The following is a 16285-nucleotide window of genomic DNA, read 5'->3' as shown; positions in this document are numbered from 1 at the left end:
TCAGATAATAAGGTATAACATTGTAGAAACAGCAAATAACGTTGTAAGAATCAATGAATATTACTGCAAAAGTTACGTTTCGATTGCTTGAATACTTTTCTATCAAATAACTGTTGAAAACAGTACTTATAAAACCTAATAAAACATACTTCCTTAAGAATTATTTATTTAAAAATACAACAAGAAAGGTAATTTACCCTATCAATTTATTAAGGTAAATCTAGGTAACCCGACATATATTTACATCCGAACACTCACAATTATTAATTAGGAAAACTCATTATTATTAATTTTAGAGACTTTTTTTATTATAACATTAAAATATCATTACAATCTTAAATTGTTAAAAATTAAATTTTAATATTATACAAAAAAGCATTTGAAATTAATAATAACTATTTGAATAAATATACATGTCTAGTTACTAAGGTATTTACCGATTTACCACATAAGTGAAATTATTCATTCTTTTGTTCCTTACATTAGGTTTCAAGGCAAAATTCAGGGATTCACTACTACAATTTTTTACTCGCGTATTTTTTTCTCTAAAATTTGTTGACTAATAAATGAAAGAATAAATCTGAAAAGCCTGCGGTATTTAAATTTCGATTTTTTGCTGGTATTGTACAGCGCAAACATCCATCAACGATCTCTTTCTCAGAATAACACAGTCCACGAATGAATTAACATTTAACCGCTTTAACGCTGCATTGCGATACATCCAGAGTGCCTTATTGTATGTAATACGGATAATTGTCGCTGTCACAGAAAGTCTTTATAGCAAAAGTTTCGGTCCGGAATTAGCGGTTACGGAGCCACTGGCGGCGCGACGCCGCGCGAATGCAGCCGTCCCTCCAGCCGCTCGCGTCGTCCGGAAAATTACATCTTACGGTTGTAACGAACTTGGCGGAAGTTTGCACGAAGCGCGACGTATCGTTCGTTTATTAAGGCGAGCTTTAAACTATTCACGGCCGTGCCTCGACAAATCTTCCCCCGTGTAGAGTGTCTCTTCTCTTTTGCTCGAACTCGCTGTGCGCAAGAAACTTCGGAATAATACAAAATTGGAATAGAGAAAGGGTAGAGCGCAGTCCAACGGGGAAAGGGTAATGCGAAGTAATAAGGCGTACCGGAAGCAACGTGCGGTAAAATGCGCGCGCGACACCGTCCTTAAACACAACGACGACGTGGCATTCAATTTCGCGTCAGCTAACTTTTTTAACGAACTTTGTGGCACACTTTGCGCCAGTTCCCATTTTAGTCGGAGATACGAGACGAGTGTCTCGCTGCACTCGGCGAGGAGAGTAATCGTGCTTAACGTGAATTATAAATTCACCGCAAACTATTATTTCAGCCTGATCCGACTGTCTGTGTAACTTTCGAATCGCGTTTCCAGCCGCGGTTACTGCGGACGGAAATTTCATTAAGACTCTTCGCACGAATTTCGTATAGTTCAATATAATCTAATAATATAATTGAGAAAACGTCCCCTCTAACACTTTCTATTTCGTGAAAGTTTATGATGAATTTCCATTATCTGACATGCCACAAAAATATCGAATATGTACGTCGATTATTAAATGACTAGTGTGTGACTGTTCGTTTAATTATGCTCACCTTTTTTAATCCTGCTGTAGACACGCTGGATTTTTTGTCCAGCCCAACTTTTTTATTGGTCTAAGCTTTACAAATTTTTAAAAGTTTAAAGTTACTTTTCAATTTTTTCTTTGTATTACCAAATAATTGTTTAACTCAAGTGTTAAAACCATTTAATTTGTGCCAAGATGAGGAAAAAATGGAAATTTGTTAAAAAATGTTTAACTCAGCATTAAATAAATATTAAAAAAAAATTATTTCAGACTTTTATACTTCAAATTGTGACGTTAAAAAAATACAGATATATTTGCGACGGTTACAAAAAGTATAATTATTTTAATACCTGAAAGTGGAGCAATTTTGTAGGGTTTTATGAATGCAATAAATATAAGGAGAAGTACGATATTTTATGTATATTATAGAGTGCAATTATAACAAATAATGAGTGTAACGTTCATTGCACACTGGTTTCCCGCAAATCGCACAAGTTCTTTTTTGTCTTCATTCCAAAAATATACGGCACCCTTTTTGCGCTTTCTATCGCGTCTACTTTGAAGAACTTTCTGTCTATCATATCGAGGTCCTCCTTGATTTACTTACCTACTTCAGAAAACACTAACGCTGTAGACACACTGAATCTTTTCTGGCACAGTCGTAACTTTCGCTTCGCGTTAGTCGAAAACAAACTGACGAGCGGTGATGTTGCTTGGAGAGTAAGATTCTACTACTAATAAGATTTTTTAGAAGGGGAAACCAAACTCCAGTCTCCTTTTATTTCGGAGAAAAGGGAGAATAAAATTCTGCCCGAATCAAAAAGGATTCAGTGTTAGCTGCTATAATTTTACTATGGATTTTTTGTTTATCTTTATTTTTTAGCTGTGTTTCATTGTTCAGTAGTACAATCAGGTAATTAAGAATGTTTGGCTACATTACATCAGCTAAAAGTTATTGAAATTTGAAAACTACAGACTTTTAGGTTTATTTTTTTCTTCCTAATCAATAACAAAAGTTTTGCTGGTGAATACACGAATATTGGCCGTGATACCAGCTGCAAAGAATAAAACAGTAATTTTGCTTATGCAGCGTAAATGATCTTTCTTGTTGCATTTTTAGGTGAACAGCTTTTAACAAATTAAGAATCCATATAAACTTTTGCACGAATATTTTTATTAAGTTTTATTGACTTCATACATACATTTACGTACATAATTATTCGTAAAAGTTTAATTTAATTCGTAATATGACCTACCCGTCAAATTTGCAAATAAATGTCATTTTACGTAAGAATTAAAAACAAACCAAAAACTTAAATATCTTTTAAACCAATAAGAGAATTGTGCTCAAATTTTACACAGATACTCTAACATTAATAATAGAACAATGTAAAAAATTTTTATATTTTTAGTAATGCTTTGATAAGTATCACATATCCTTAAATTAGAAATTATTTTTGCTTTATGATTTCGCTAAAAACGGACTTATCGTAACATAAGAAATCCGTTCTGTTGTTCTTCGACAACGCTTTGTTTGTCTATCGCGAACGATGAAGGACGCGGCAAAGCGTCCGTTTCCCCGTCCGCGTTTCGTCAACATGAGCATTGTATAGCGAGACCCGTCTTGTTCGCCGATTCGTCGGACAAACGATTTTCTCCTTTCCATCCGACCGAAACTACCTTCCGGTCGGATGCAATGCCGCACATTCGCCGAGGCAAACATCGCCCCGACAACTGTGAAGACTTTTATACTTCCAATTCGCCCCTTTTCCCCTTTCTGCTTATTCATGAGAAAAAAAGAGCACGAACGCATCATAACAATGTGGAAAACAACGTATAGCCGATGAACTGACGGGAATACCGTCGCGTCACGTTATTACAGTATCATATTTCCCGAGATACCTCGTAATGCATTTCTACGGTACTTTTATTATTTTTGTACACATATACTAGCGAGCAACACATATATTATGCGCCTGCATGTATGTACGTCACCACACAGAGTACGCGCTCGCATGCCGTCTTGTAGTTACGTGTTTTAAATCTATGACGCCGTTCCTATTATTACGACAAAAAAAATGTTACGAGTCGAATCAAGCGCCTATAAAAATCAGCAATCCATCTAAAAACTGTTCACACTCAAAAATATGGTAAACCTTCGGAAAAGCGGCTTCCTCGCAAAAATGAGTAAAAATATTCAATTCCTATGTACTTTTGCCTCCTGAATACGAATATGAAACTTAAAAATGGCGGTCGAAACCGGAAGTACCGCAAAATCACAAAAAACTCTGAAAAACTCACATTTTCACAGTGTATCTCCGAAAATATAGATTTTAGAAACAAAAGTTTCAGACAAAAAATGAAGAACTTAAAAAACTCTACAAAAAAGGTTATATACATTAATTACGTAAACTCCTTTATTTTATCGTTATGTAAAAAAAAAGATTTTTAACACATTTAATACAATTCAATACACTGTACAAGGTATGTTGTGTGTGTGTGTGTGTGTGTGTGTGTGTGCGTGCGTGCGTATGTGTGTGTGCGTGCGTATGTGTGTGTGCGTGCGTCTGTATGTGTGTTGTGTATGTTGCAAATAGAGATCAGGACTCCGTGGTTCGTCACTTCCACAGTATTTTAAGACTCCAAACCCTCTCTATCTGCGCGTGTGTGTGTATGTGTGTGCGTGTGTGCGCGCGCACACACATACGCACGCACACACACATACGCACGCACGCACACACACACACACACACACACACACACACACAACATACCTTGTACAGTGTATTGAATTGTATTAAATGTGTTAAAAATCTTTTTTTTTACATAACGATAAAATAAAGGAGTTTACGTAATTAATGTATATAACCTTTTTTGTAGAGTTTTTTAAGTTCTTCATTTTTTGTCTGAAACTTTTGTTTCTAAAATCTATATTTTCGGAGATACACTGTGAAAATGTGAGTTTTTCAGAGTTTTTTGTGATTTTGCGGTACTTCCGGTTTCGACCGCCATTTTTAAGTTTCATATTCGTATTCAGGAGGCAAAAATACATAGGAATTGAATATTTTTACTCATTTTTGCGAGGAAGCCGCTTTTCCGAAGGTTTACCAAAAATATTTGTCCACTTCGATTTTTTTATGTATCTGCTATCTCTTTTATATACTTAAACATCGTTTTAATTCTTTATACAATGTATATATATAAATATATATAATGTAAAATTTGAAAAATAAAATCATAAAGTTATTTTTCGCAATAAATTTCTTACAGTAAATTTCTTACAGTTTTTTCAGGGGGGAATATAGATGCAAATCAGCATCAAGTATTATATTAAATTAATTAATTTAATATAAATAGTGATATTACTAATTCTTATTCGACATGCTGTATTATGACCGAAAATTAATTCGGCGCACATTCTGGTTGAGTTCGGAGAAGTATATAAAATCACATAAACAAATATAAGCACTAAGACCTAGCTACAACCGAAGAAGGCTTTCTTACTATCATTGTGTTGTTACACTATCGGTCCAATAACATATTTGTAAAATCATAAAGATTATTATTAAACTCAACATCTAGAAAATTTGATAAGGAAAGTGAAATTCAAAATTTCCATCATTTAATTATGAAAGACAAAATAGACATTGTATGCATAAAGTAAAGGCAGGTAATATGGAACAAGCTACGATATTAATATAGAATAATGATATATTTTTTAAAGAAAGCACTGCATTCAATTCGTAATTGCTGGAAGTTGTTGCAGTTGCAAAATTTGCTGTAGTGAATAACGAACCTTGTGCTACGAGACTTTCTTCTATACAAGTACTTATTTATGTACATTGCTGGAGAATTTATAGCATCGTCTTAACCGGGTTCCTATAAGCTCAAACTGAATCCTTTAATGCATACAATTTAAAAATATTTTCAATAATCTTATTTGTGTGTAAATAATAATTGCTATTAATTGTACTTCTTAATTTCTTTATTGATACGGAAAGATTTTGTTTATCAAAACGTGCAGGTAATTTGAAATATTTTAAGGATAGAGAGTATCGAATATTATATTCAATGTTTATATGACATTTTTTATTTCTTAAAATTATAATTATATTTCTATTTAAATTTTCGATATTTTATATTTATCCTTATATACATATGCAAGGATTTTTATTTTACGTAAATTGTTTAAATCGTTCAAATACAAAAATATGAATGCTTTTGTTTTTATTGTGAATAACAGTATTTAATTTAGATGATAATATTTATTACACATAATAATTTAGTGATTTAATATTTAATTGATGTTTTTTATTACCATATTTTTTAAACATTTTTAAAATTTGTTTTATTTTTTATATTGCACAGTATGAACTATATTGAACTATATTTTGATTAGTTTACGTATACAAGATTGCATTTTATTCTTTGTGTTCTCATTCATCATTGTTTCTGAAATTAATCCATATTCCATATATATTATTCCATTCCATTTTTTAGATCCCCCTTTCCCCCTTTTTCCACTTTTTACTTTCTTGCTAATAGTTGAATTTGAAGAGTAAGGCCTTTCTATAGGAAGTAGCCCCGTGAAAGTGAACTCGGTGTTTGGATGGATTGATAGAGTTTTTCAAATATGTAGGTCTTTAATTGATGCCATGCATCGTTCCAGAGAAAATGGACCCCAAAAAAGTTTCAATTCCGTGAGAACTGTAACTTTCAATCCTCATAATTCGAAAAGTACTTAAGGAAAAATAACTTTCTTACAGTGTTTTGAAAAGTTCTCGAGATAGACTACAAGAAAATGCAATAAAAAATATAGGGTGTTGGGAAGTATCGATGCCCCTTAATATTTCGGAAATCATTAAAAACATTTTCAAGTCAAGTAGAAACTTCTATTTTTTTATTGCATTTTCTTGTAGTCGATCTCGAGAACTTTTCAAAACACTGTAAGAAAGCTATTTTTCCTTAAGTACTTTTCGAATTATGAGAATTGAAAATTACAGTTCTCACGGAATTTAAACTTTTTGGGGCCTATTATAGATCTGGAACAGTGCACGGCATCAGCTAGAGACCTACATATTCGGAATCAGCGTGAAAAACTCTATCGATCCATCCAAACACCGAGTTCACTCTCGAGGGCTAAAAAAAGGGGCTAAACTTGGCCTCACTCTTTAGAAGACTTTCATTAATTAGATGATACAGCTAACGTGTTTCTTCAAATTTCTGCATCAATTACAAGTCTTAATATACATTTACATCAAATTAATACTAATTTAAAGATAGGTTTACCATATCACCTGCCTCTACCCTTGATTCAAAATCTATAACAAGGCAATAGAACCCGAACGTTTGATTTTAGCAGTTGCAAATCCCAAGAGACTAAACAGTTTCTTGTAACGTGTATCACACCGACACATGTCTGTTGCGTGCGCAATGTTTGACCTAGTTTAAGCAAACGCCAAGCACGACGCGGCACAACGAACTATACGAGTAATGCCATACCCGTCAACCGTTGAATTTCAGGGCAACTGCGGATTCACCCGGGGTCGCAGTGTCGGCATTCTGTCGGGCGGTCTCGCGTTGCTCGCGCTGGGCCGGCTCAGGCTCGCGGGCAGCAGGCCGGAGTTCGCGAGCGCGGACAATCCGACGGCGAGGCATCCGTCGCGACTGACGCGCGGCCTGACGTTCCTCTATCTGCCGGCGGCCAGCGCGAGAATGCTGCTCTGCCCGAGCACGCTGAGCTTCGACTGGTCGATGGACGCCGTGCCGCGCATAACGAGCCCGAAGGATCCGCGGAATCTCGAGTCCCTATGCCTCTACGTCGTCCTGATCGGCGCGGCCTTCTGGGCCGTCAGGGGTTTGCGACGACCTCGCCGGGAGTCGACGACCGGGGGCCTGCTGCTCCAGCAGACGTATTCACGATCGGCGTCGTCCAGGTGTCCCGTGTGCGCCGGCAGACGCACCGGCGGCTGCCACACGGACGGCTGTCGGGCGGCCAACAACAATAACAACAGTCCGCTCGGCGATTGTCACTGTGCCAAGAGGCCGAACGGTAACGGCGGCGCGAACGGCGTTAACGTCGGCGGCCGACAAACGGCGGCCACCGCCGTCGCCGTCTCCCTGGGCTTCCTTGTGTTCCCGTTCCTACCGGCGAGCAATCTGTTCTTTTACGTGGGCTTCGTCATAGCCGAGAGGATACTGTACCTGCCCAGCGTGGGCGCTTGTCTCGTGATCGGCGCCGCGGTGTCCGGATGCTACCGGATAGCGAGAAGAAACGGGTCCAGAACACGCGGCAGAGCGGTGCTGCTCGGGGCGGCAATTCTCATCGGCGTTATGTCGGCGAAGACGCTGGTGAGGAATGCCGACTGGAGAGACGAAGAGAGCCTGTACAGATCCGCGCTGCACGTCAATCCTCCGAAAGGTAAGGCGATCGATTGATCCAACCTTATCCCTGGAATAGGCATGTGAATTTTTCAACACGTGTCAGTAGACACGTGTCCTGGTTATTCTTCGATCGAAATATTTTTCTACATAGACGTATTATGACTAAATAATAATTAATAAGAAATATAGTACATTCTTTCGGAGAATTATTATCATTCGAGTTTCCACTCACATTTATGTTTCTAATTTTCAATTTCATTCGCATATAATGTATATTTGGGGCTGTCGAAGATCACTAATCATTTTTTTCTGTAAAGACTCAGTCTTTCTAATATTTTCCAAAAAATATACATTTGTTCGTACTTGTGTATTTCTAGTAACGTGTATTGTCTAGATTTATCTAGAGTCTTATGCGCGGTCTGACCTGTACTGTGACCAAGATAGCTTTAATCACCGACCGTTTACACGGTAATCGATTTAAGGGATTTTCGCGGTCTCAGCGCCGTTTCCAGGTTTACGCTTTTAGCTGTTTATTTTATTGCAAATCTAGAGATTATGTTGACAATTTAATAGTTAAAGGGTAACATGCATTTACACCGAAGTTCTAGGCGACTTGTATTAAGTCGGGGCATTAAAAAGCTAGGTCAAGTTACTAATTAATTGTAAGTGTTTACAGCGAGAGACTTAAATAATTTCAACGGTATATCGGTCGAAACCAATTCTCAGTGTTCAACATTTTTTGGTATTAATTTACAAACATTTTTTACGTTAATTTAAAATTACCACTGATCGTGGTAATATTTTTCGCAATAATTTCTTTACAGTTTTTCGGGATTAAGGGGGACGATACATATACGTATAAACATAAAAAAAAGTAATTAAATTGATTAGCAATTTAATTTTGTGATATTACGTTCGAGATTCTTCTTAAAAATCTGTGTTTTAAATCCGAAAGAACAATTCGGCGCGCAGTTTGAGGAAACTTGTAAATGTTTGTTAATTTTTATAGAAAAATGTTGAGCACTAAGAACTGCTTTCGACTGGCATGCCATTTCTCGTTAATTAAATTGTTGTTGCACTTTCCAGTCCTAATTAGAATTATTTGTATTGTAAATAATTTTTAATTGAATTTGAGGTATAAGACAAAATTTATATCCAGAATACGACATAATCATATTATACTGACAGATATCAATGTTCAGTGACGTTGTTTTAAAAAGAAAACAAAAGTTTTTGTAACAACTTGCTTTATATTTAGAATCGGACTCTTTTAAACTGATCAGTGCAAACATATAAACTTTGACATAAGAATAAGTGTGTCTATGGCGTTTATTTCTCCACATTGTAGAATGAAGAAACATTAAATTGGGAAATATCAAAAAAGAAAAAGTGCGACAAAATAACCAAAGCATGACTAATTGAATTTATGAATACACTCAAATAATTAAGTGATTATTTTTATTGTGCTCAATTTTTTGCCCATTTTAACTGTAATTAAACGAAGGAGCCCAAATTTGCCTTTCAAAGTTTGGCTCGTATTTAAAAATTAATAAACTAACTTGTAAAAATTCATATATTATACTTGCCTTGTAAGTTCAAAAACTTGGTGATTAAAATTTCATAAAAGTTCATACAAACGATTATAAAATTGAAATATAAAGCATTTATTTTTTTCATTTTCTGAAAAAGTGTTTCCAAATTTTTCCTCTCAATTTTAAACAAAAAAAAGATTGAAAAAATTTATAAATAAATTTTTATACAGATTTAGATAATATTTATTCATGTAAATACCAGAATGTGATATTTATTCATGACAATTTCATAAAAATACATTCCTCAATCTATGCGAAAAATATAAATATTAGAAGGTTCAGTCATGGATCCATGTGAAAAAATTGCACAAAAACTTTTTTGTCTGAGGTAAACGCTTCGTAACACCAATTGAAGCACTCAATTTCCATTTAAAATGTGGAAAAAAATAATTTGAAGTAACTTTGATGGTTTTCACATGAAAAAGAGGATGTTGTCCCAGGGACAAAATTCGGAACTACATGAGGAAATAGAAATTGGGAGCAAAGCCACTTTCTCTTATGTAATAGCCGATACTTTTTTACAACATATGACAGAGAAGATTGTTGCATGTTAAATCTTAAAATATCTTAAAGAGATAAAATTAAAATATCTTAAGAATCTTAAAATAGAAACATATATTCCTTTTATTACTTTTAAGCATAAACAAGTGATAAAATCACAAATCCTAGACGTTGAAATTTGACTTGAAAAACTAACAAATATTATACTGCGTGCACTATGTACGAACAAACAAAATGATATAATTTAGAGCAAAATGAACGGATGCTCGCAGCGATATTGTTAGCTGTCTAGTGTCCTCTTTAATAAAAATTCGCCAGCATGCTGCAGCATTTAATAGTTGAGATCGGCTGGAGGAGAAAGTTTTAGGAGCGAAGGCAAACTTCAGGCCTCTTCCTCTTACTCACAACGAGGAGATATACAAGTGAGGTCACCGATTTCATTGAATTTTTAACATACTAGACAAAACAGGCGCGCGCTACACGCGCGTTATAAAACTTCTAATATTACATAATTACATACACACACAAATTAGAAATTTAATATTACACTATTAATCCCTCAATACACGTAGTCAAAATACGCGATTTCTGTGATAACAGCCGTTCACGAAGTTAGCGCAGGGAGAGAATAAATCGGTATCGCGGAAAAGCGACAACAATAACTTTGATATATTCGATATATTCTTTACAAGCCTTTTTTTTAGAAAAAAATGATTACATTATGTCCCTTTTATTTTACAGTAAACCAATTTGTTACCATACGCAGTAGTTAATGAGAAATAATTAAAGTTTTCCGTGTGCTATAGTTGTATATACAATTCATTAAACCGAGTCAGTACGCGTGGTTAGGCTACAATGTCGAACGTATCAAGCGTGTTCAAATCTTGCTTTTTCTAATTTTTTAGATTGATAATCAAAAATTGATTAATGTTATAAATTAAGTAATGTATAAATAAATGTAGACAAATAAATTTAATTAATTAATTAAACTAAAAATATAATTATTAGGTCAAAAATGTAATTAATATAATTACAAAATTTTCATTATTATTAAAGTTATTTTCTTAAGTTTTAAAACTATAGTTACAAAAAGTAAAAAATACTGATTTATGATTAAATTAAAAGTAAACAATTATTTTAATTGTACACCAAATTTTATTTATGTAAAATATTACGTGTCAAACTTAGTTTTCGTCGTTTTTTTGCTTGGAAAATAAATTTATTTCAATAAGAATATGAATTAATATATTAATAAAAATATTTTCCATCGTTTTCTGTTACTTTTCCCATCTTTCTGGCAAAAGTTGGATTTTGCGAGTTGCGACGATAGAATGAGTTGTTTTTCGAAGCAAGTCATTTAGCCACTTATTTTTCGGACTTGTTTGTAATTAGAAAATCGGCGAACGTGTGTCGCATTGATTGGAAAAAGTAATCCGATAGGGCCAAGTCTTTATAATCTGCGAATAATCCATTCGAGCTCCAATAGTAGCTTTTATAATTCTTGTAACATGTGATCGAAAATTGTCATGCAAAAGAATCACTTTGCGTCGATTACTGATGGTTTTTTTTTGTATCAATTTATTATTCATTTTTTAACATTTTTGATAATTTTTCGAGTGTTTGAGTTAGATTTTTATTCATCAATGATTGCAATTCTTCAAACTTTTTCGGCTGTCTTGAACGTTCTTCGCCTTCCACACTGAAATCATCATTTCTGAATTGTTTATGGTATATCAGTCTCTATATGTTCTCTCTAATAAAGTTTGTTTGTCATAAGTTTCAGAAATCAATCAATGCGTTTCAGTTGTAGTTTTCTTCAGATCAACGTAGCGAAGAAGTATATGTCGAAAAAATCACTTATCACTATTCATTTTAAATCGAGTAAAAAAAATATTTTTACTTTTACAGTAATTAACGTTTGCGCACTGAATTGTATTGATACAACTGTTTAACCTTTAAAAGACAATCAACTTTAGCTGCCAGAACTTACTACTTTTGCAGTTGGAGCTATTATACACTTTTGAGCTGTGGAAATTAAATTTATCATCTAATAATATATATTACAATATAATTACATTAGTTAGTGAAATGAAAAAGCCGATAAGAGCTAGCACATGTTCTTAGTGTGTAACAGTTTTTTAATAATTAATAACAAGCCTCGAATGCTTCGACTCTTGATTTGGGTCATTTCTGTGAAAGACAGAAAAGCGTAGATATACAAATATATAGAGATTGAGATTAAGGGAAAGATCGTCGCAGTTAAGTAAATTAAAAAAAATTTGACAAGATGTCAAAAACGTTTGAGACAAATGATAACCTAAGTATATTATTGGTCAAAATCGATTTAATAGTATAGGCCGTCGTCTGTCGCAGCTAATACATTTAATTGTTGACCGATTTTGATAAGTTATCATTTGTTTCAAGCGTTTACAACATCACTAAGTTTTTTAATTTACTCGATTAGGACGTTCCTGTTCTAAATCTCAATTTCTATATCTACCTACAGTTTCTTGTCTTTCTGACTTTCACTGGAAAAACGGTCGAAACGCTTGTTATTAATTAATAAATATTAATTGTATTATTACACACTAAGAACTTGTATTAGCAGTTTTTTTTTTATCTCATTGACTTGTGTCTTTGGAGCCTCAGTTTTTGTTTTAATTTTAAAATTGTAATACAATTATATTAATTCATATATTAAAAAGGAAGTAATTATTGTCGACACAGATTTCAGTGTAACTTATTGTGTGATTTTATTTACAGTAATTTATATATTACAATAATTCGCAAATGTTTCAACCCCGATTTGAGTTCTTTAGAGTATTTATTATTATATTAAAATTAACAATGCAATAAATTATTAAATAATATAAATTAAATAATATAAATTAAAGTCCGAATTCAGGTTGTTAAAAATCGTTATTGATTTTGAGATGTAAAAAAATTAAATGTTATAACAATAAATTCTAGCAGCTAAACCCGAAAGTTTATATAAATAAACTTTGATGTATTATTTTAAAATAACTGTTTGTTTTCTATTGAAATATACGCAATAATTTATCTATTGAGTCAGCAACAATTGCGTAGAATTTCTTTAACACATCTGAATTAGTGTAATTGTAATGTAAATTTTATTGTATTGTATGTCATGTTATAAATAAAATTTGGTGTACAATCAAAATAATTGTTTATTTTTTAATTTAATGAAAAATTAGTATTTTTTTTTACTTTTTAAAATTGTAGATTTAAAGGTATATAAGTAACTTTAATAATAATAAAAAGTTTATTACTCGCCACTTAATCTTATAAATTAAATACATCTTACGAAAAACTTACACAATTTATCGTGCATGGTAACGAATTGGTTTATCATAAATAAGTGGAAGGGATATGGTAAAATATATTAATAATTTAATGAAATTGCTGAATGATTTCACTTATGTATCTTTCACTTGTGTATAGAATATGCTAATGTTTAAATAATTACAAGGCAGCTTGAATTTTTGAAAAAAAAAATTCTAATACAAATATATTGAGCACACTGACAATGAGTATTATCAATAGAAAATGACTTGAAAATGTCTCTTAAAAGTATCTCCATTTAAAAAAATTTCATTTGTAGTAACAAAACCAAGGATATTTAAGATTACTCGTGATCATCAAGGTGTAATCACCTATTAATATTTAGAATAGACCAAGTCTATGTATATATATATATTTTTAAATTGATTTTTTTCAAAGTTTTATCCTAAATAACTGTCAAACGAATCAACGTACCTCCGCTTCGAATCAAATTTTTTATTGTTTCAAACGATATGTTACAACATGAGAGTTTCATTTGAAATTTTTGAGTAGGATATAACATATTAACATCCTTAAAGTAATCTTTATTTTTAGAGAAGGGAGAGTGCCTTTCTCATTTCCTTAAAAGAGTAGCCGTTCAAAATGATCGAATACGTACTTCGCGATTTTTCATAATTTTGAACCGTTTCTGAAATATAGGGGAGTATGTACTCGTATGTGTACATAAGTGTGTATATAATATATATATATATATATAGTTTATATATATATATATATATAGTTTATATATATAGTTTATATATACTGGAACTTTGTAATAAGGTACGGTACGGAATTCTGTGCCTTACAACGAGGTAACTCTCAGTTCACTCTCAAACCATGAAAGCCATGAAACGCGCCAAGCGTGGTTTTGTATCGTCATCCTTACTCACACTATTTACTGTAACTCACGTGTATATGGAGAGAAGTTTTCGTGCTATTTTAAGGTACGCTATTAAGAGGTTTCAGTGCATAAAGCATTCTCTAAATCCGAATCAGTGAAATCTTATTTCAGTACCTGTACTGTACTTATAACTACATTAATCTGCGATTTATGCATCGTCTTTGAATGATAATACACTGATCTCGATCAGTGAGAGTACCTCTTTTCTCTTCTTAATTGTAATTAATAATGAATAATCACTGATAATTACGACTATAGTACTGCAAATCAGTAAACAAGATACTGATTTCGAATTAGAAAGTGGAGATTTCAATATTTATTTCTTTACAATTACAATACCTTGAACGAAATCACTTTGTTAAGAATCACGTTCTTATGTTAAAAAATTATTTTAGAAAAGAAGATTCAATAAAACTTCCTTTTTATCTCTACCTCTACATGTAAAATCAACATTTTTTGCATACGCAAGTATCTGCAAGGTGAATACGTGTTAAGTCTCATCGGGATACATGTATAAAACCCAAGAAATTCGTGAAAAAGAAGAAAAGAAGAAGACAAAGCAAAGTGGAAACATAAAAACATGGGTCAGAGGGTTTTTTCTCCCTGTACGTCGTGTATTCATCTTTCCGATGATTTTATAGACACGGTAGGTGCATAGTTGCTTGCGCCGAGGTGCAAGATGAACAGACGGGATAACACATGCCCGTCGGGTACCACAATGGCTCTGACGTTGTAACGAGAAAACAGGCGGCGCGCGGCGCGCGCGATACTCGTTGGCTCCGTCGGCTAGTAGGGGGAATTTCACTTTGACATGGTCGTATATTTCGTCGCGGTGACGCGCATATCGGGCTTCGATCAACTCGCAATGGCTTTTTATTATTAACGCGCGCGGCAACGTTTACTATCTTTATGTCTTTAATACGTCCGGCGAGGCGGTAACGCACGGGACACCGGTTGTTCTCCTCACTCTTTTTATGACTCTCCGTGTATAAAGAGTAACGTTCTCATGGATAACGTATGCATTTGCAGCAAGGGCTCGTAATCGACGACGGAACGGTCGCAGCTGATAAAAATGTCATCGATGGCGATGATGATACTTCATGATATATTGAGACAACGCGACGTCTAGCCACTCATGCGCGATGCATGATCGTATGCGGTTGTTAAAAAAACTTATTATTCAGTATAGAGTAAAACGTAGTTTTTAAGTAACTACTTGATGAAAATTGTAAGATACATTTTAATTTTTTTCCTTTATCATCTTTTTTTGTTCCTGTTTACTCTGTACATACACATACGCACACACACGCACATACACGCGCGTACACGCGCGCGCACGCGCACACACACACACACACACACACATATTTTGATACATATACATACATATGTAACATAATATATTATATATAATATATACGTTTTTTCATCAAAGCAAGTTAAGTGGAGCTTTTAATAGAAGCTAGTTATATATATGTATAATTCTTTATATATAATTGTTATTTTTGATAATTCTTCACGCACAAAAAAGTTGTTATTAAATTAAAACTAATGTATTCTAATATATTCTGTTTAATAATAAGATAAATGTCCCCGTAACCGTATATGTATTATATCTTTATCTAGACAGTGACCCAAGAACTATTATTATTACTCTGGAAAGGTTTTTTTATAATATTGAAATTTAATAATAACTAGACAAAACAGGCGCGCGCTACAGAGCTTTTGATATTACAAATTACAAATTTAAATAATAAATGAGCAAAGGTCAAAACGAGCTGAATTGTTTTTTAAAATTACAATAATTTATTCTAATATTGAAACGTATTTTTAACGGAACGTTTCGACCTCACTTGTTCTTCATCAGACGTCTATCTAATTACAAAAAATTTGTCCTACATTCTGTATCACTCGTGAATAACAAATTATTCTTTTAATCGTACTCATTCATAGTCACGCAAAAAATACAAACTTTG

At 33.3% G+C, this 16285-nt stretch overlaps 1 protein-coding gene across 3 annotated transcripts in view; it reads left to right on the top strand.

Moving 5' to 3' along the window:
- Positions 1-16285, top strand: part of LOC105203142 (protein O-mannosyl-transferase TMTC2) — a 368927-nt gene that overhangs the window by 183985 nt on the left and 168657 nt on the right. For all 3 annotated transcript variants that reach the window (XR_005575593.1, XM_039453793.1, XM_039453794.1), the window contains exon 4: positions 7110-8007. Coding sequence is in view for 2 of the 3 variants with exons in the window: in XM_039453793.1 (XP_039309727.1) it covers positions 7110-8007 (898 nt within the window). In the remaining variant the exon portion in view is untranslated. The remainder of the gene's footprint in view (positions 1-7109; positions 8008-16285) is intronic.

The sequence above is a fragment of the Solenopsis invicta genome, chromosome 9 (assembly GCF_016802725.1).
Source record: "Solenopsis invicta isolate M01_SB chromosome 9, UNIL_Sinv_3.0, whole genome shotgun sequence".
Lineage (NCBI taxonomy): Eukaryota > Metazoa > Arthropoda > Insecta > Hymenoptera > Formicidae > Solenopsis > Solenopsis invicta.
Note: the sequence above shows the minus strand (reverse complement) of the source record. Positions and strands in the feature narration are given on the sequence as shown.